The sequence below is a fragment of the Eulemur rufifrons genome, chromosome 17 (assembly GCF_041146395.1).
Source record: "Eulemur rufifrons isolate Redbay chromosome 17, OSU_ERuf_1, whole genome shotgun sequence".
In the NCBI taxonomy this organism is placed as follows: Eukaryota; Metazoa; Chordata; class Mammalia; order Primates; family Lemuridae; genus Eulemur; species Eulemur rufifrons.
Genome location: NC_090999.1, coordinates 16,469,745 through 16,489,680, shown reverse-complemented (window position 1 = coordinate 16,489,680; position 19,936 = coordinate 16,469,745). Strand labels below are relative to the sequence as shown.

At 33.6% G+C, this 19,936-nt stretch overlaps 1 protein-coding gene across 2 annotated transcripts in view; it reads left to right on the top strand.

Annotated features, from left to right (window-relative positions):
- LOC138398222 (cadherin-10) overlaps positions 1-19,936 on the top strand; it is a 93,670-nt gene that overhangs the window by 59,034 nt on the left and 14,700 nt on the right. For both annotated transcript variants that reach the window (XM_069492509.1, XM_069492508.1), the window contains exons 5-7: positions 12,741-12,928; positions 14,424-14,677; positions 18,042-18,178. In XM_069492509.1, coding sequence (XP_069348610.1) covers positions 12,741-12,928; positions 14,424-14,677; positions 18,042-18,178 — 579 coding nt within the window. The remainder of the gene's footprint in view (positions 1-12,740; positions 12,929-14,423; positions 14,678-18,041; positions 18,179-19,936) is intronic.

Here is a 19,936-nt window from a genome sequence, read left to right as displayed (position 1 = left end):
ATTATAGTATCCTCTAGAACTGTGGTTCCCAACCCCTGGGCCGTGGACCAGTACCTGTCTGTGGCCTGTTAGGAAGCAGGTAAGTGATGGGTGAGCAAGTGAAGCTTCATCTGTAGCTGCTCCCCATCTCTTGCACCAGGGCATAAGCTCTACCTCCTGTCAAATCAGGGGCAGCATTAGATTCTCTTAGGAGTGCGAACCCTACTACAAACTGTGCATGTGAGGGATCTAGGTTGGGTGCTGCTATGAGAATCTAATGCCTGATGATCAGAGGTGGAGCTGAGGCGGTGATGGGAAGAGGCTGCAAATACAAATTATCATTAGCAGAGATGTTTGAATGCACAATAAATGCAATGAGCTTGACTCATCCCAAAACCATCCCCTCCTGCCCCCCCAATCCGTGGAAAAATTGTCTTCCGTGAAACGGGTCCCTGGTGCCTAAAAGATTGGGGACCACTTCTCTAGAACAACTTGGACAATACTCCTGAGTAGATATAGAGATAGAAATACAGATTTAAAACTACCTATGCTAACAAATTAGGCTGTTGTTATAGAATTTTAGTGCATCTACAGTTTCAGGCTAGACACATTGTAAAGAAATTGAGTACTTGGTACAAAGTAATGCATTTTTAAGTGACTAATTGAAGATTTATTTTAAACCCCCTCAATCCTATATGCTTTTTTTTATGTTTATACACATTGCAATCGTGTGTATCTAGTGGTGCCAATTAACGTGGAGACAGTTTCAAAGAAATGTATCAAGATGGATTCCCTGGACTCTGGGGATCAATGGCAGCTTCCCTTACAGCTCTGTCATGTTGCTTTCTTCAGTAGCACGAACAGGAAACCAAGATAGCACACAGCATCTCGTTTTGCTCTAATTTAACTTAAATGCCCAAAGCTAAGTTGGTGATCATGTCTCCAGTGCTCACAAATTTGGGTTGCTGTCTTTCCTCTGGTAAGAGTCTTCAATTCCAAAGCCTCAGTAGTTGTTCAGTCTCTGGTGTGACTTTCAACTCTCCTCTGCTTTCTCCTAAATGCCCATTTAGCATTGCATAATTTCCTTAACTACTCTGCCATTCCCTCCAAGGAGCTTTATCTTGTTTTTAATTTCTTCCTGTTAAGCTCATTAAAAAACATCTTTTAAACATTATACAATGGAATGGTTTATAAACGTGCATAATTGTGTCGTTTTTTTCTTAAAGCAAGTATTGTTCAAGATTATTATGCAGCATAGAGATGTTACAATATGATTATATACAAAGCAAACAAAAAATTAAGCTAATGTTAAATTATTTCATTGATTCATATATGTGGGTGCCTTTTTTATCTCAACTCTGAAAAAGTGGAGAGTTCTTATGTAAATGTGAATGGCAACAAGGGCAGAGAACAAAGGATAAAAACAAATTATATCTCTTTGAACCTTATTGTCTTTTCCCAACAAAACAAAACAGCAGCTATTCCTTGCTAAGCTTAAAACCTGGAAGTAAGTAGTTTGCCTTTGTCACCCTCCCAGTTGATTTTTGGGATCTCTTTTGTTCTAATTAAGAAAGTCACTTTGTCACATGTTATGTTATCTATCTTAAATCTTTCTTCCAAAGTCTATTCCTCACACTGAGCCATCAATTATTCCTAATTCTAGTACATAAATCGGCAGTGTTCTTAATATTTAAGTGCATGGTCCTATTGATCAAATTTTTGATAGAATATGTGACCAGGAATATCAGTCTTGAATACTGAAAAACCGGAAATACATCAAAAAATGGATTGAAATCTTTAATAATGACAACACAGGTATCGTGTGAGGTTGTTAATAGCAGTTTGAACGTGCACTTATTTCAGTAGCCATATGTATTTTGCTCAGTCCTTAGGAAGTCTTTGCAATATTACCTTCTAGATTTGTACCTGCTCAATATAACTTTCTGTAAGTGATAAGAAATGGTAGTTACCTCTCTCCTCCTCACATTTACCCCTTTCTGTTTAAGTGGATAACCAATCTAAGTACATACTCAACAGGAAGAAATATTTATCTGCCCTAAACATTGAAGGAGAAGCAGATGATTCAATCTGACACCTGGGAATTAATTTAAAGCAACTATAAATTGGAATTGATAGGAAAGCATGTCGCATAATTAAAGCTCCATCAACTGTAAGATAAAAAATAAGGAGCATGCAAATAAGTGCCTTTAAGGACAAATGAAACTTAAGCTGAGTGACAGGCACTCCTTTGCTTTTGTCACTGTATGCATAGCAATCTATGGCTCTTTGGAGTCCCCATGGCAAACACCCTTGGAAGGAAAACTTGCTGGCTCTCAACTAAAGTAATTTCAGTTTGCTTAACAAACTAGGATACTTGTATTCAACAGAGTAGTCTTGGAAATAAATTAAAAAGTGTGAATGAATCACTCTTTCATACATTTAAAATATAGAACTGTACTTTTCAATTTTGAAATAGACCCAATAGATCTTGTCCTGAAATGATTTCTGACCACAAACATAATTCTGGAGAAAGCATTATCAAATTATGTAGGTAGGGTACTGAATAGAAATTTGTTGGGAAAAAAAGAAATTTGTTGAATAAATTAATTACTTAAGTTGCCATGTAATCAATTTTTGTTTTAGGGAAAATAAACATATGCATGTGCATGTATGCTTTAGGAAAAAGAAATATATGCATGCACAAACACACACCACTCACCTATATTCTTTCTGACAATTACTGTGGAAGAGAACTGATAGATAATCAATATGATTATATTGTATCATCAATAAAATTACAAAATTTAGTCTCATTATATTGTCAACCAATGGAGCATGATTGCTTTCCTGTTTAAGCTTTGAAGGTATTAAAAATTAACATGAATAACAATAATCCTAATCAAAATGAAGTATACCTTGTAATGAACATTGTCTCTGTACCAACCATAAAATGAAATGAAATCATGAATAACTTGGAATACTTTACCAGAACTACAATGGCAAGTTCAAAGCAGACAGATTTTCAGAATCTAAGTATGTGCCTAAGAATACAAATCAAGCTATCTCAAAGTCCAAGCTAAAAATAAAAATAGGGAGAAAAAATTCCCAGAGACAATACGAGAATACTCACAGTGAAATCCCTGTGACAGTAAAATTAATGGAACAAAGAAACATTTTTTTTTTGTTCTCTTTCTTTCTCTCACTCCTCTCTCTCTATCTCTTTTTCTTTCTGTCTCTCTCTTTACCTCTCTCTGTTAAGAGAAGATCATGGAAACTTTTTATTAAAACCTGATCATTTCTAATATCATCAGGAAAATTATTAATAATTTAATATTTTTAGAAATAATTTTTACTAAAGTATTAAATGTGTGTGTGTTGTAAAAATAAGCTACCCTTCTCATTCTAATGATCACAGAAAATAACTTTAAACAGTTACTCTTTTTAATTCATCTAGGGTTACGCTACAACTCTCAGTAATACCTCCTTGTTCTTTATTGAGATATTTTATGCATTGCCTACTGACTTCCTTTCATGATCAATGAAAATGGAGCTCAGTTACACCTCATTCTATTCTCCCCAAATATAATTATGTTATCTTTTTCTAGTTTTCTCTATTGGTTATCCTTGCAAATTTAAATACTATGCTATGAAAGGTTTTGTTTTGTTTTGTTTTGTGTGTTTTTTTTAAATATTCAACATTGTCAGTGTCCCCCTCTGGCTTTCTGCCTCAAGAGCGCTCTCACTGCAGCACCAAATGTGTCTAAGATATTTTTATTGTCTAAAACATAAACTGATTTTTTAAAGTATGATTTTCAAAATGCTTAGCCCTTAATTGTGTAAAAATTAGGTCCTATGTACCAAAATTTATAATAAAGCTTACCTACCCCAGCTTGCAAAGCTCAAAGAGAAAAAGGCAGACGTTTTATTTCCCATGTAATTATTTTAAACTGTTGAATATTATAGATCTTCTTTAGTAATTACATTTTCACAGTATTATAGGCTTGTGCTTTTCCTGTGCTGTATGTACAGCTGCTCAAAATTTATTACTAGGCAGTTTTGTCGCTTTCAGCTTCAACTTGACAGACCCAAAGTTGCAATCCTAGAGCCCTGAGTATCCTTGTTCCAACATGGGCTTGCTAATGTCTAGTGTCGAGAAAACCTGCCATCCCAGACTTTTCTTTTCTTTTTTTCCCACATTTTGGATACCTTGCTTTCTGGATCTCATGTATCCCTACATCTTAATTTAGCCTTTTATTTTCCTGGCATATATTATTCACTAGCCTCCTTAAAAAGGTCCAAAGGCACTTTGCTGAATCTAAAACTATGTTCATTGAGTTATCATACTTGATTATTATGGTGGCTGGAGTGAGCAGTCAAAATTGAAAATAATTTTGTCATCAAAGTTTGATGACATTGCTCAATAATGCCCAGTACCTCAGAATGTGACCTTATTTGGAAATAGGGTCTTTACAGAGAAAATCAAGTTAAAAGGAGTGTATTAGAGTCAAAGTCTTAATACAATATGAATGATGTCCTTATAAAAAGGATCAATTAAGACACAGAGACCGACATGCTGAGAGGGAAGGTGATGTGAACACACAGGGAGAAGATGGCTATTAACTGAAGTGTTGAATCTATAACCCAAGGAACGCCAAGGAGTGCCAGCAAACTCCAGAAGCTGGAAGAGGCAAGGAAGGAAGGTTTCCTAGGCTAATCAAGGAGAGCATTGCCTCTTCAGACTTCTAACGTGTAAAACTGTAAGACAATACGTTTCTGTTGTTATAGGCCACGTTGTTTTTAGTACTTAGTTACAGCAGCCCTAGAAAACTAATACATTTCTAACAGTCATTGGGCCAAATTCAACAGCTGTCAGCTCTGCATAGTAGTTTCTCTTATACCACTTACTTTTACCACTCGGTTTTGTCAGACTTAATTTTTGTTAATGTAGTAGGCATAAAGTGTTATCACACAATGGCATTAATTTTCATTTGTCTGGTTAAGATCCAGTAAGTTTGTTTCTGTTTATTTATCTTCCTCGTTTCCTCCACTGTAAATTCTTTCCTTCTTTCCTACTCACATCCTTGACTAATTTTTCTACTAGGTTATCTGTCTTTTCATGTGGATCTTGAGACTTCTACATTTGTTAATATGTGTCCTGAAAGTACCTTCTCTCTATCTGTATCATTTCACTTTTTCTACATTGTCTTTTATTTATAGAAGGTTGTGAGTATAGATTGATTTATCAAACTTTTTTTTTGTTCATTATCTTGTTTAAGAAATCCTTTTCTAAGTAAAGATAAGTAAAATATTGACTTAAATTTTCTTATAAATCAATTTAAACGTTTGGAAACAATTCTTTTTGAGTTCAGGATTGCTGTGGGAAATCAGTAAGATACAAAATCAGTAAGATACTGAGAATTTTTAGCTAAAATTTTGTATGTGTGAGAAAAAATAAAAGGAGTCCCTTGTAGGATAAAGCTGGAAATTTCCACATCTCAGTGTAATCTTCTCTCATGTAGGTTAAAGCTGCCATTGGCAGTAAAATAATTTTATTATATGACTCAGTATTTTGTAGTTAATGTATTATTTTAAGACATGCCAAGAAAAGGGAAAAAACTTATAATATTCATTGGAAGGGAAGAACTTGTGATCTTCGAGGCAGAGAAAACTGCAACACTCTGGCAGAGCTGAATTTGTCATCCTTGGGAAATTTCAAAAGCTTATTTATAAAGAGCATGGATAAAATATTGCATTAAAATATTACAGATCTATTGGTTTTCTAAAACTATCATCTATCCACATATGTACATATCCACATATATATTTATATATGCATATGTAAATATGTATATATGATATGTATATATGTAATAGATATACATATGTATATATGTGTGTGTATGTGTGTGTATGTATATGTCTCTCTTTCCAACAAGCATTTGGAATATTGTTCTATATCCTAAGGTAGCTGGCTCCATCATTTCCCTTATTCTGTAGCTTTAGGAGCTAAGTATTTACAAATATATTTTCATTGGACTATGATATACTTTTCCAGAGCTTTTAATATTCCTCACTTTTGTAAAAGGCACAAGCGAGGGAGAAAGGAATGAGGAGAGGCAGCCAAGAACCCTCCCAGGTAGGATGAACTCAGTGATTTTCTTGTTGGTATGTAGATTCTCCCTCAAGTCATTTTGATCCATCACTCCACCTGTTGTGGATGCTACAGTGTCGTCCCTCTCTCCTAGCAGTGAAAGTTGCCTATGTCTGCAAAAATATAGATGATCTGAGCCCAGTCTGTGAATCTAAAATACTGTCTGGGGTGGCTTTCATCCAGATCCCCCTTACACCTAGAGCAAAGCTCTTTAGTTTCAGTTAACTGTGGAGTCTATTTGCTGCTTGAGTACCCACTTTGTGGATAACCTGAACTTTGGTCTCTGTCCTCTTTGCCTCAAGAGACCGTGAAAATAAAGATCACTTTTGTAAAAATGGCAAATATCAGGCCAAAGGGGACTTCAGTTTTCCATTTACTTCTTTAGGGTCTTATTTCCTTCCCTTCAATTTGGGGTTTGTGTTTCTACCTTCATAGGTCTATGTCTGTCTCGACCTATGATCCATAAATATTAATCGTTTTCCAGATAAAATGTTGAACTAAATTATCTGGCTTGCATTTCCAGAAACCAAACCTATTTTTATGTTTTTTAATTAACTAAATTATTATTCTCTTATTGATGAACAAATTTTCTAAATGTTGGCCAGTGGAAGCAAGTTGATTGGTTTCTTTGTACTTTTCTATGATCCCATTAATCTATGATATCTCACTTAATTTTTGTCTCAAAAAGAAATCCTAATCTCACATTTCCTTCAATTTCTCAGACTTAGAAACAGCACATCTCCAAGACAATATAGTTTATATCAGAGTAAAAACACCGGTGCTGGTGACCAGTGTTTGGGTACTAGGGTTTTCTTTCCTGCCAACGTAATGGAACTCTAGGCCTTTTTCAGCAACAATGATAAAAATAAAAATGTACAACTACTTTACAAATATGAATTTATAAATCAAGATATGTGTAATCAGTTCTAATAGTATAATGTTCCTATTTAAATACTTTTATTCTATTCCTGTAGAGAATTTTCTCTTATGCTGAAAAGTCCTAAATGCTAATATTATAAATCATACAACTCAAAATTCCTTTTGCAGGATACAGATATTTGATTTCTAAACAAAGATCAATTAACATGTTAAAAGACAATAACTTACTGTTATTTAAATTTTTATGCTAAAGACATAATTAGATTTAAAAAAATACAAATAGTTATCGTCCTTTTGGATTTTTGACATACTTATACATTGTAAAGCAAGAGTTATATTTTCTTTGATTTTTGTATATTGTACTATATTAAAAAATTATGGTTCTTTCTCCAGTAAAAGAAACTAGGACTGCTTGGGAACATAGTTGATTTTAGGGCTTGAGAAGAAAAATAGAAGATGAAGGTGAAACATTTTGTGATGTGAGAAATTAAGGAAGTAAGCTTAAAAAAATGATGGAAGTATGTTGAAAAGGCACCAAAGCCACCCTGAAAAAATCATCCCATGACTGAATCTGGAAGAAGTTATAGAAAACGATAAATAACCATAGTAATGAATTCTAATACATAGAATAAAATAAATGTCCTTGAGTCTATACTAAATAAATAATAAATAAAAATAAATGAGAGATAAGGGGCAGTTTTTTCTTACAGAAGAATTCCAAATAATAAATGTGGAACGGAATGAAGAAAATTGAAAATCACAATTAGTAAACCACAGTATTAATTATTATAGGTAAGATCACCAATTGATGCTAAAATTAGTGGGCAGATTTTTTTCTTTTGGGGGGGCAGATTTTTACTCTGTCCCTCGGGCTGGGGTGCAGTGGTGAGATCATAGGTCATTGCAGCCTCAAACTCCTGTGCTCATGTGATCCTTCTGCCTCAGCCTCACAAGTAGCTGGGACTAAAGATGTGCACCACAATACCCATCTAATTTTTAATTTTTTTGTAAAGACGGGGTCTTGCTATGTTGCTCAGGCTGGTGTGGAGCTCCTGGGCTCAAGCGATCCTCTTGCCTCAGCCACCCAAAGTGAGCCACCGCACCCAGCCTAGTGGGCAAATTTTTGAACAGAGGTAGGATATTTGCATAAACTCCAAGTATTTCCCTCAAGATATGTATTAATTGTGAAGAAAAAATTAGTAACAACAATGGAGAAAACTGGCAGAAACACTTTAACCATGTGAGCAAGGTTAATATCATTAGTCACAAGACATATCAGTATCACATACTCCCTGATATGATATGATACACAGAGAAGAGACCACTTCTGGGATATCCTTGACAAAAATGTGTAACCTTAAGTAATCATGAGAAAGCATCAGACAGACTCCAGTTGAAAGGCATTCTACAAAATAACTTGACCAGAATTCTTCAAAAGGGTCAAGGTCATGGACAACGCTTGAAGGTGCTGACTTGGGAAGGGGGGGTGGGGAAGGGAGGGATATATACCTACATGATGGTGCAACACGCACTATCTGGGTATCAGACACGCCTGGAGCTCTGACTTGGGGGGAAAGGCGGTACATGGGCAACGTATGTAACCTGCAATTCTGTATCCCCCATAACAATAAGATGAAATAAAAAAAAAATTAAAGAAATAAAATAAATTATGGACTTTAGTTAGAAAAAAAAAAAGAAAAAGATGAAGAGCTCTCACAGATTGGAGAGTAAAGAGACATGACGATCAAATGCAAAGTGACATCTCTGGAAAAGAATGACTTTAATGGAAAAACTGGTGAAATGTGAACATCAAGAATTTAGTTAATAGTAAAGTGATTATAATGGTGTTTGTCATGCACTCAACTTTATAAATGTGATTGTGAATTAAAAATACAACACGAATTTACGGAATGTGACACGTTTACATCTGGTGGATCCTGAATTTTGACCAACACTACATGATCACTGGACTCTTGTCTGCTTTTTGTATCTGGGTCATACTGATCTCATATAATGAGTTAGGAGAGAGTCCCACCTTTTGTTTTTTCAAGAAGACTTTGCAGAAAATTAGAATTTTCTCCTCCATGACTGTTCCCTGAAAACTATTCCAGCAAACTGTTTGTATTTGGGAGGGGAGGGTAGAACATTTTAAATCATGCTTTATTTCCTCTTTAGTAGGTTTTGGTATATTTTTAAGAATTTGTCACTACATCTAAATATTCGCTTTTATTGGTATATGTGTTCATAATATTCTCTAACCTTCGCAATCTTGATATTTTCTGCAGTTACAGTCTTTTTTTGTTAAAACTACTTTCCATAAACAATCTTGCCAGATATATGCTCCTATTGTGAGCTCTTAGAAAAAAAAAGAAAACCTTTTGGCATTTTTATTGTCTTTTTGGTGTATTTGTTTTCAACTTCATTAATTTCTGTCATTTTTATTGTCTGCTTTTATTCTTTGGCTGTGGCATTATAATGTCTTTCTTTTCTAGTTTCCTATGTTTAATGCTTAGCTCATTGATTTTAGCATCTCTTTCTTTATATATAAGCACATCAGATTATAAACTATCTTCTTGACTTGTATCATTTTCTCTGCACCATGTTTTAATTTCTTTTCATTACTTTTTCAGTTGTAGTTGTTTTGTGGCTTTTATTGTCAAGTTTGTTACCTTTTAATAACCATGTAGAGTTATTTTTAATTTTCTTCTTTTTAAATTTCCAAAACTATAAGGATTGAGTCTTTCTTTTGTGTATTAAACTCTAACTTAATTTTAGCATGGTCAGAAGATTTAGTAGATAGTGTTTTATTAAAATTAATTCAATCTTGCCTAACAACTCAGTACTTGATCAAGTTGAGTTAAATGCTTTACGTGTGCTTTAAGAGAATTTATATTCTCTAGATGGTTCATTCAAGTTTTATATACATATTATCATATTAGATATATCCATATATGTATATCATATACATATTAATCAAGTCATTCACATTCTTTGTTTTGTTACATATTCTATACATTTATAATTTTTTGTCTGGTTAACTGATCATTAATTGAAAAAGCATCAGTATGGCTGCTTTTCATATATGCTCTAGATTTGAGAATAGATATTAATGGTACTGAAGATTTTATCAGAAACCAGATTTTATATGACTTTATAAACAAAATGAAATTAAGCACATTAACTAAAAGCGCTTTCAATGCAGCAATGATATCATTTTTCATTAAGGAGTAAGAAATCAACTTATTGAGGTGCTGTTTATATAAAATTTAACTTGTCTTTTAGAGACAGGGTCTTGCTCTATTGCCCGGGCTGGAGTGCAGTGGCATAATCATAGCTCACAGCAGCCTCAATACTCCTGGGCTCAAGCGATCCTCCTGCCTCAGCCTGCTGAGTAGCTGAGACTACGGGAGCTTGCCACTCTGCCCGTTTTTTTTGTTGCTTGTTTTTTCTTTTTGTTTTTGTTTGTTTTTTTTTTTTTTCTTTTTTTTTTTTTTTTCCTGTTTGGGTTTTTTTTGGAAAAGTAGGGCCTCACTATGTTGTTCAGGCTGGTTTTGAACCCTTGGGCTCAAGGCATCCTCTCACTTTGGCCTACCAAAGTGCTGGCATTGCAGGCATGAGCCACTGCGCCTGACCTAAAATTTAATTTTTTGAAGAAAGTTCTTGCGGTAAGCAGGCTAGAGTTTATGCTGTTCTGTGGTAGAATCAAAGGGAAACAAGACTATATCAAAAAGAAGAGTATGCGGTTGCCAGGCAGACTTGTGTGAAAATTCTTTCATAAGGAGAGAAAATGTATCTGAGGTAAGAAAAGCATGTTGGAAAAATCCAAAAGAGACCAACGCTAGCAGAAAGTCTGACAGGATGGAGGGGCTAAATTATGAAGGACCAGCCTATGAATGTTTTATTTTATCTCGTGTGCAATGGAACCAATCAAAGACTTTTGAAGCACTGAGTAATGATTGATAAAATTAATGCTTTCAACAGGGTAATATACTTACAATGTGGACTTAGAGTATCTAAGAATTGATTGGATTTGGCCAAGCATAGGAGCCAGTACATGACTTAGGAAGCTTCTATCCAATATACAAACAATTCATCCAATATACAAATACTTACATAGTGGGTACCACACTCAAAGGAAGCCGATGAGAACATAGTGGTAAAAAAGCACATTTTTTTTTTTCTATTGCCTATCTTCTATTACACTCTTATGGTACATACAAATAAATAAATAGGTAATATAATGCCTAGCAATAGCAAGTGACAGGAAGAATGACTGGGAGCACTTTTCTCATTAATGCCATTTTCAGTTAGGTTATTAGTGAAAGCTTCTGAGGAGGTTCCAGTTGAGCAGACACTTGCAGGTAGCAAGAAAGGGAACCATCGGAATATCCAGGTCACAGGTGCTCCAAGAAAAATCAGCAAAGGCAAAGAGAGCCAATTAGTAGCAAAGGAATGAGTTGAAAGTTGCTTTCATAGTGTATTACTGGAGACAGACGGAGCAAAAGACGTAGACAAATATAGGCTAAGAGACCAAATATAGTATGATGGAAATTGAGTTCCAATGATGTTTCTTAGGAAATGACTTCCAAAACAGAGTGGATGCACATGCCTACCTGCATTTGTTTGTTAGGGCTGCCACAACAGAGTCCCACAGACCTGGTGGCTTAAACAACAGAAATTTATTTTCTCACAGGTCTAGGGCCTAAACTTCTGAGAACAAGGTATCAAGAGGCTTATTTCTTCTGAAGCCTCTCTCCTTGGCCCCTAAAACACTCAGCCCTTTAGAAAACAATGCCATTTTCTCAGATTTGGTAAACTGAATTATAATTATATGAGGGTAATGAGGAAGGAATTTTATGGGAGAGAAATGACATGAGAAAATATGTAAAGTGATATAAGAAATTAAGTTTTGACCAGAAAACTCTGAAAGGTCCAGTTTGGTGCAAATCTTTCATGGAAGTGACCAAAAGCAAAATACAGTAGGAAAATATACTCAGGCAAGATCATGACTAGCTGAGAGGTTTAGACTTTATTGTGTATACTAAGGAGAATTACTTAAGGTTTATGAGCAAGAAGGTGCTATAATCAGAAGTGTGCTTCAGGTCGATTAATCCATCAGAAATATGTAGTTTATGATCAGGTGCTAAAACATAAATCTCATTAGCACTTCTAGGTACACCAAGGGCTTAGATAAATTCTTGTTTTGTTCTGTAATGAAGGGGGATTTGTCAGAATTTAGTGTTTTTGCTCTGACACTGTGAAGGGCATCTTTATATTTCTCCCACAGACTATCCTTTGTTCCTGCTGTCACAAATAGAAATGGGATTCCTACCCATTATGGCTGATTTCGTGGGATTTTGTAATGTTCTGCTCTACAGCTGAAATAAATAACTAAATGTAGCATAGTAAAAACAATTAAATACAAACATTCACCATATATACTGTGGTTTGTTGTGATCGTGTAAGCACTCATAGGTCACATGATACTATTAGGGGTTGGGTCTCATTATGCATAATAATGAACGAAAGCTCCCAAAGTTACAGTTTTCCTGTTCCTAGACCTTACTTTAATGTTATCATATTATGTGTATTCAACACTTGAACTAGTCAACATTTAATGTAGAGTTTAAGATTTTTAATATTCTCTCATATACATTTTTACTTCTGAATTTCTATTGAGAAATCTGTCTATACATATCTCTGTCTCTATTCTTTTCTTTATACTTTACAGATACTATCCATCTTCGGGTTCTCGAATCTTCCCCAGTTGGCACAGCCATTGGCAGTGTAAAAGCAACTGATGCTGACACTGGGAAAAATGCTGAAGTAGAATACCGAATTATTGACGGTGATGGAACTGATATGTTTGACATCGTAACTGAGACGGACACACAGGAAGGCATCATAACTGTGAAAAAGGTGCACAGCGTCAGTACAGATTAGCATCTGTGTGTTTTAAGAGTAGAGATGGCATTATGTACTATTCACTCATGCATTATCCATTAAGAAATTTCACTGTTATGTTCAAAAATATAATTTGTATTGTGTATAAATATGAGGGAAAAAAAGCCAAAAAGCTCCTTAAACATTTTGACCACTGTTTTTGTTGGTTGAAACATGAAATCTGAGATTTCACAAAATTTAAACGGCAAGTTAATATATGTATGATTATATTGCAGAGTTATGATAATAAAAGGTGACCATAATAACATTGTTTAGTTAAAAATTATACTTAATAGCTAATAATGGCGATATATCATCACAGTACATAGAAAATACCAAACCATCTATCCAGATGTGTGAATCAATAATTAGAGTTACTAATTAAAGAGATGGCACAGATTGGAACATAATTTAACTGTTCACATTTTCCCTTCTGCTATATAAATTAAAATTTTCTGCTAGCATATGCTCAGTGATACAATTTAAAGGTAACTATTTTTTACTGTAGAGTCAGTTCAGTAGCATCATTATGAGATAAAAATAAGGCACAGTAAAATTTAGGTTCCAGTGAAATGTCACACACAAAGTAATCACTGAGCCACTGGTCAATAATAAAATTATCCTGAGATTCTCGTGCAAGGCATAGGGACACAACCAACGGCTATTAAATGGACAGTGACCAGCAAATGGCAAACAGCTGTCTTGTTTTTCATGACCAGGTAGCAGCAGTAATGCAAATAGAATCTGGTGCTTCTCAGAATAAAAAAGAAGATTGAGGGAATTTGAGCCAACAATGTCTTTTAACTGTTAACAAAACATAGTTTTTAAAGTGGCTGAGAAGTGAGGTACTTGATTTTATACTTGTGAAAGTTAAATTATATCAATATTTAAGGTCCTGTTTTTGTTTCATAATGTAACCTAATTACCACACTACTATCAAAATTTTCTCTTTTGTAATTACAGAAGATTTTCCTTATTTTGAATGTTTTATATAACTGTTGAAAGTTTTATATTAGTCTTCAAAATTTCATAGTTTATATAATACTACAATTCCATTATATTGGAAATATCACAACATAAATTTAAGAAGATAACTGAATTTTTTTGCATAGACAAATTTAGCAGTAGCCAACACTTCAGTACATGCACATTCACAAACACACACAAACCACCAGCCTATTTTTTATAAGGAGTCACTAACCTATGAATATCCATCCTAATTTTTCCAAGGTTTAAAATATCATTTTCCTGTGTTCCAGGGTATTCACTATTGAATACATAAAAAGTAAAAGTTGAATCCAAAATGATACGTAAAGATTATACTATTATTTGCATTACTCTTTTTTATTTATAACTAATAAACAACTTGCCAGAACTCAACTAGGACTTAAAAATCATACTGTAACTTTGGGGAAGCATATCCCCTAACTTCCTTCACTCTAACTTGATGACTTATCATCTCTTTCTGCAGCCACTTGACTATGAGAGCCGAAGACTTTACACTCTGAAGGTTGAAGCAGAAAATACCCATGTGGATCCACGTTTTTATTACTTGGGACCATTTAAAGATACTACAATAGTGAAAATCTCTATAGAAGATGTGGATGAACCTCCTGTTTTTAGCAGATCCTCCTATCTGTTTGAGGTTCATGAAGATATTGAAGTGGGCACAATTATTGGTACTGTAATGGCAAGGGATCCAGATTCTATTTCCAGCCCCATTAGGTAATTATGCCTGAGTTGAAAATGAAAAGGAAAGGAATTAAAATACATATAGAGATCATGAAATTATATTTAAAGCATTTAATGCAATTAAAGATACCAGAGTCTCTCCATAAGTTGCACATACATTTGGTGAGCACAGTGCTTCAAGTGAATTATTTCTAAATGTTTTTGGGGATGGCTTGCATAAGCCTCATAGTTTGGTTATTCTTATCATGCCCATTAGGTTGAAACCTGGCTGGTATCATCATCTGATTGTCTTCTTAAGCTGTTTGTTGTTCTGACCCCTGGTAAAGATCGAGGGCACTATGTCAGCTGTATGTTCACAGTGCAGCCAAATTACTAAATTTGTACTTCCAAGTTATTAAATAACATGTGAGGTTGATTGAGAGAAATTTTAACAGTTAAAAAGATGGTAATTACAATGCCGCACTGTGGTTATATTATTATTTTAGACACTGCCCTTATACTCTAGCCATCAAAGTGGGAAGTTTTTCTGTTTTGTTTTGTTTTTATTTTCATATTTTTTTGCCTATTTCAAAAATATTATAATATCCCAGAAATATTGGAGTCATTTCAATATTTTTTTGCTTTTCTTTTTTACAGCAGCCTAAAAACATATGAGATGTGATAAACCCATAAAAACGTGAAAGACTCAAAGTTTTCATTGCATTTGTTCTATCACTTTAAAGAAATGCAGTTATCTACATACAATCTTCAACATCAAAATGAATGCTTGCTTTAATCTGTTAGTGCATCATGTGTTTCAGATTTCTTCTGTTTCCTTGATTTTATTTGCCCATTGTTCCACATGAGCCAGTCAAGTATGAGTTCTGATGATTATTGTGCAATCTCTGAGCACACTCTCCTCTGACTCTTACTTATGTGGCTACATAAAGTAGGGAACCTCTAATTTCATGTGCTATGGGACTCCCTCTAGACTTAAGTTAAAAATTCTACAGAGTTTGCCGTTTCTTCAGTGAAGTCATATATTATATATATGTATATATGTTGCTCTTTTACTTATGTAATTTTACAATAATATGTTTTCTTATATTCACACCCAGCATTACAGGCTACATACTGGCAGAAGAAACCTGAACATGGTAATCATGTAGAGTTTCCATCTGCCAGAATGACTTTCCCATAAATGCCTCTTCCTTAATTCATTTATCTTTATCTAAATTGCTGCATTCCTTGGATTTTTTCCCTTAGATGCTTTCATAGAACCAATATATGCAATCAATTTTCCCCATTAAATAATCATCAAGCTTTTCCTTGGAAGAGATCCTAACTGACTTTAGCAGGCTATGATCTGTGTTCTTGATTTTAAAATGAACTTTTTAAAAAATAAAATAGGATATTTTTAATGAGTTAAATTAATGTCAACTGGCATTATTAAATTGAAGTATCAAGATATTTCTCCATACAATGATTTATATTTTGCTTCTGCCTATAGACTGATGGTTATTATATGTCAAAATGTATCTGTGAATATCTAAAATAGAATAAAATAAAATGTTTAATGAGGATTCAGGCCTAAGGACCAGGAAGAAAGAATGAATTTATATATATGATATGCAACAGAATTAATGACTGCATTGCTTATCAAGGGCAGAACATACACCATGAAGCTTGTTATATACGCTAACTTTATATTAACTTGTAGAAAATGCAAATGAATATTCTTGGATGTTATTCTTTTGTTAGTACATGTGTATACATATACGTATATATGCACATATATATATTCAAAGAAATAAAATGGCTTTCCTAGTGCAATGTATTTATGGGATGGATCATACTGGACATGTTATAAATTATGTCATATGTTGTGAAGAATATTAATGCAATAATCAAAGGGATTTACTTAAAATGTGTGTTCTGGAAATTATTTTAAAAGGGAAAATGAGTTAACACACATAATTTGACAATAGAGAATTGCAAAATATAATTATACTTTCAATTGTATTTGAAAAAGAAGAGCTGTGATCTCTCTGTATCTTCAAGGTAATGTCACATAATATTTTAAATTCTGTCATTATTTCTTTGAACTACAAGAAAGAATTAGGAAAGAACACACATGAAATGAATTTGGCAATGTCAGTGATGCATGATTGATTTGTATTTTGTAACTTTATGTCATAGTTCCAGAGAAATAAGGAACCTTACTATTTGCTAAATGCCAAAGAATTCAGTCATTCTTTCTTTCATTTAACAAATATTTGTGGATCACCATATCGATTATTAACTTGCTTCTCAAGGAGTTCTCAGTGTATTAGGGAAGAAGATTCAGTATGAGAATCAAATAATATTCATTGAGTGCCTGATAGTATAATGCTTGGTATTTTCATGTTTTATTCTCTGTTTGAAATGTTAGATAAAATAAATTCCTAATACAATGTGGTAAATGTAGAAGATGAGTGGTACAACATGCTTTATGATGGAAGGGAACAAATAGCTTCTACTTTAGATAATCATGAAGGAGTGCAAGGAGGAGGTGAAATTTATGTTGGATTTTTCAATAGTAAAATAATTTTGTCAACTTCGGATGAAATTTGAAAATCATTCTACATGTAAGGGTACAATTATTTGCTTTATTGTGAATGGTAAAACATGTAGTTTGATAAAGATAATGGAATTTATTCTAACTACATCAACAAGACTGATAAACCTAGTGCTAACTTTAGATGACATCCAACACCATTCATGTAATCAGTTTGCAGCATAATAGTTGTTTTGAAAAAATACATTTAGACTTTATTTGACATAGATAGATGAACCTCATATCCCAAGCTTTTTTATTTTTTAAAGATCATGAATTAAAAGTCATACATTTTATAATGATACATGTGATTAAGAAACCAATGCTACATGGACATCATACCATGAAGCCACTAAACACCATAATAATTTGATGACATATGACTTTGATGAAACTAACGTTATCTCCAATTTTCTCACTAACAAAAAAAGCTCAGCTTCTGGGAATGATCTTTTACAATAGATCCTTGTAGTTATTTTTCAATAGACTCCTTAATAACCAAATAAAGTCAGTTGGTAATGTAAACACATGTAATCCCAACTATTGTTGCCAAATGCATTAAAATGAGTTGAATGTATATGCCATTAGATAATTATTTCAATAACACAAAACATTCTGAAGACTAGCATTTGAATGTGCAACAAAGTGCCAATGTATGCCTTGGGGAGAGAATATGTGTGATGCTGATAAATCAATGAAATAGTCTACATGCTAGATCACTACTGTGTTCTTTCAGTGATATGTGTGTTTGTGCATTTCGCCATTTTCTCCTGCAAACCATTAATAATGCTTCCATTATTTTTCTCTGCCTTCTACATTCAGATTTTCCTTGGATCGCCATACTGACCTTGATAGGATCTTTAACATACATTCTGGAAATGGATCCCTTTATACATCAAAACCTCTTGACCGTGAACTATCTCAATGGCACAATCTTACTGTTATAGCTGCTGAAATCAGTAAGATGAATTTTATGTATATAGCGTATATTTATGTATATATATTTATATTATATATTTTATGCATTTCAGCATATATTTATAGGCCTTAATTTATGTTAAAATAATTTATTCTCATTGCACCCACAAATGTTACTTTTAATCTAAGTTTTTAAAAGACTTCTCAACACCTATAATTTTTTTCAATATTTCCTGTGTTTATACACAGAGGGATGTCTACAGGTATTGTAGAAGAAGCAAAGTTTGACCTGTTTTTTCTTAAAGTTTTTGGCTTTGCCTAATAATTAAATTGGCAGAAAACAGATTAAAAGGAGAAAAACATACCTATTTATTTAATATAAATTTTACATGACACAGGAGCCCAAATGAGGAAATGAAGACCCCAAATAAATGGCAAAACTGAAATGTTTTTATACTGGATGAATAAAGAGAAGCAATTGTAGACAAGTAATTCAATGTATATGGGGAGGTTAAATGAAGAATTTTTTTAACAAGATCTGTTTGTATAGAATTTTCTTGGCTTCAACTTCCCATCCTTGATAAAAATATTTCCTCCTCTCTGTTATTTTTCCTTGGTATAGGAAGGACATCTTCCATAAGAAGATTTTATCTCTTGCTTTCAGTAAAAAAAAGAATCAGAGCACCCTTCATGCACCTGTTGCTTTTTTTAAAAAAAATTACCATTTGCTCAAAATAATCCTTATGCCAATGTGACATATTTTGAGGTGACATATTTTGCTACCTTTCAGTATCTATAAATCTACATTTAATATTAACTAATAAAAATGAGCTAGAATTATGAACTAAATGTATTATCATTTGGGGAAAATGAAAAGTATTAAATTTGTTGCATGGACACTATGAATTAGGGTCTATGCTAAATGCTGGGTATATATTATATCATTTCATCTTAACAACAAACATATAGGTAGATATTATTACTTCTCTTTATGTGGAAGCCAAAGTATATATTAGTAATCATAGTTAACATTGATCATATGTGCCAAGTATCATTTTTAAAATATTAAATTTATTTTTCTCTTTCTAATATTATTATTAATCTCCTTTAACAGAGAAGGTACTAAGGGTCTGAGGATATTATAATTCTCCCAAATCTGAGATTTGAAACCATTCCAGTTCCAGATCCAATACTTGATTCCATACTAAATTTATAAAATGTCATCCAACTAGAAATTGGCAGAACCAGGATTCCAAATGATATCTGTCTCTAATTGTGAAAGTTCTTGCCCATACATAGGACTAGCTGCATAAGTTATGGAACTCATTGTAAAATGAAAATATCAGGCTGCTTGTTAAAAAAAAAAAAAGAAGAAAAAGAAGAAGAAATTTAAGATGGCAATAGCAGAGCACTAAAACAAGTGTGGGGCCCTGCTAAGAGCGACGCTCTGTGCGACTGCGCAGTTCACATGCCCATGGCATCAGCCAGGCGCGCACATGCACCTGCAAACCTGTTCACGTTTTGATTTCCATATTGTGATGTATATGGAATAGAGCAATTCTTGAACTGTTTTAAAAAGTGGCATTAATGTGGGACTGAATCATGGTGAAAGATTAAGCCCATAAATTCCATATCTGAAATACTAAGCTGAATCCACACTTACCAAGGTCAAGTTATTTGAAGTAATCATTACAAGTTTTGGAAGGCAAAACATTGAGGCTGAATCACCAAGTTGTCTCAGAATGATGGAACTAAGCTAGGTAGATCATCAACAATAAATTAAAAGCCTCGAGATCAAA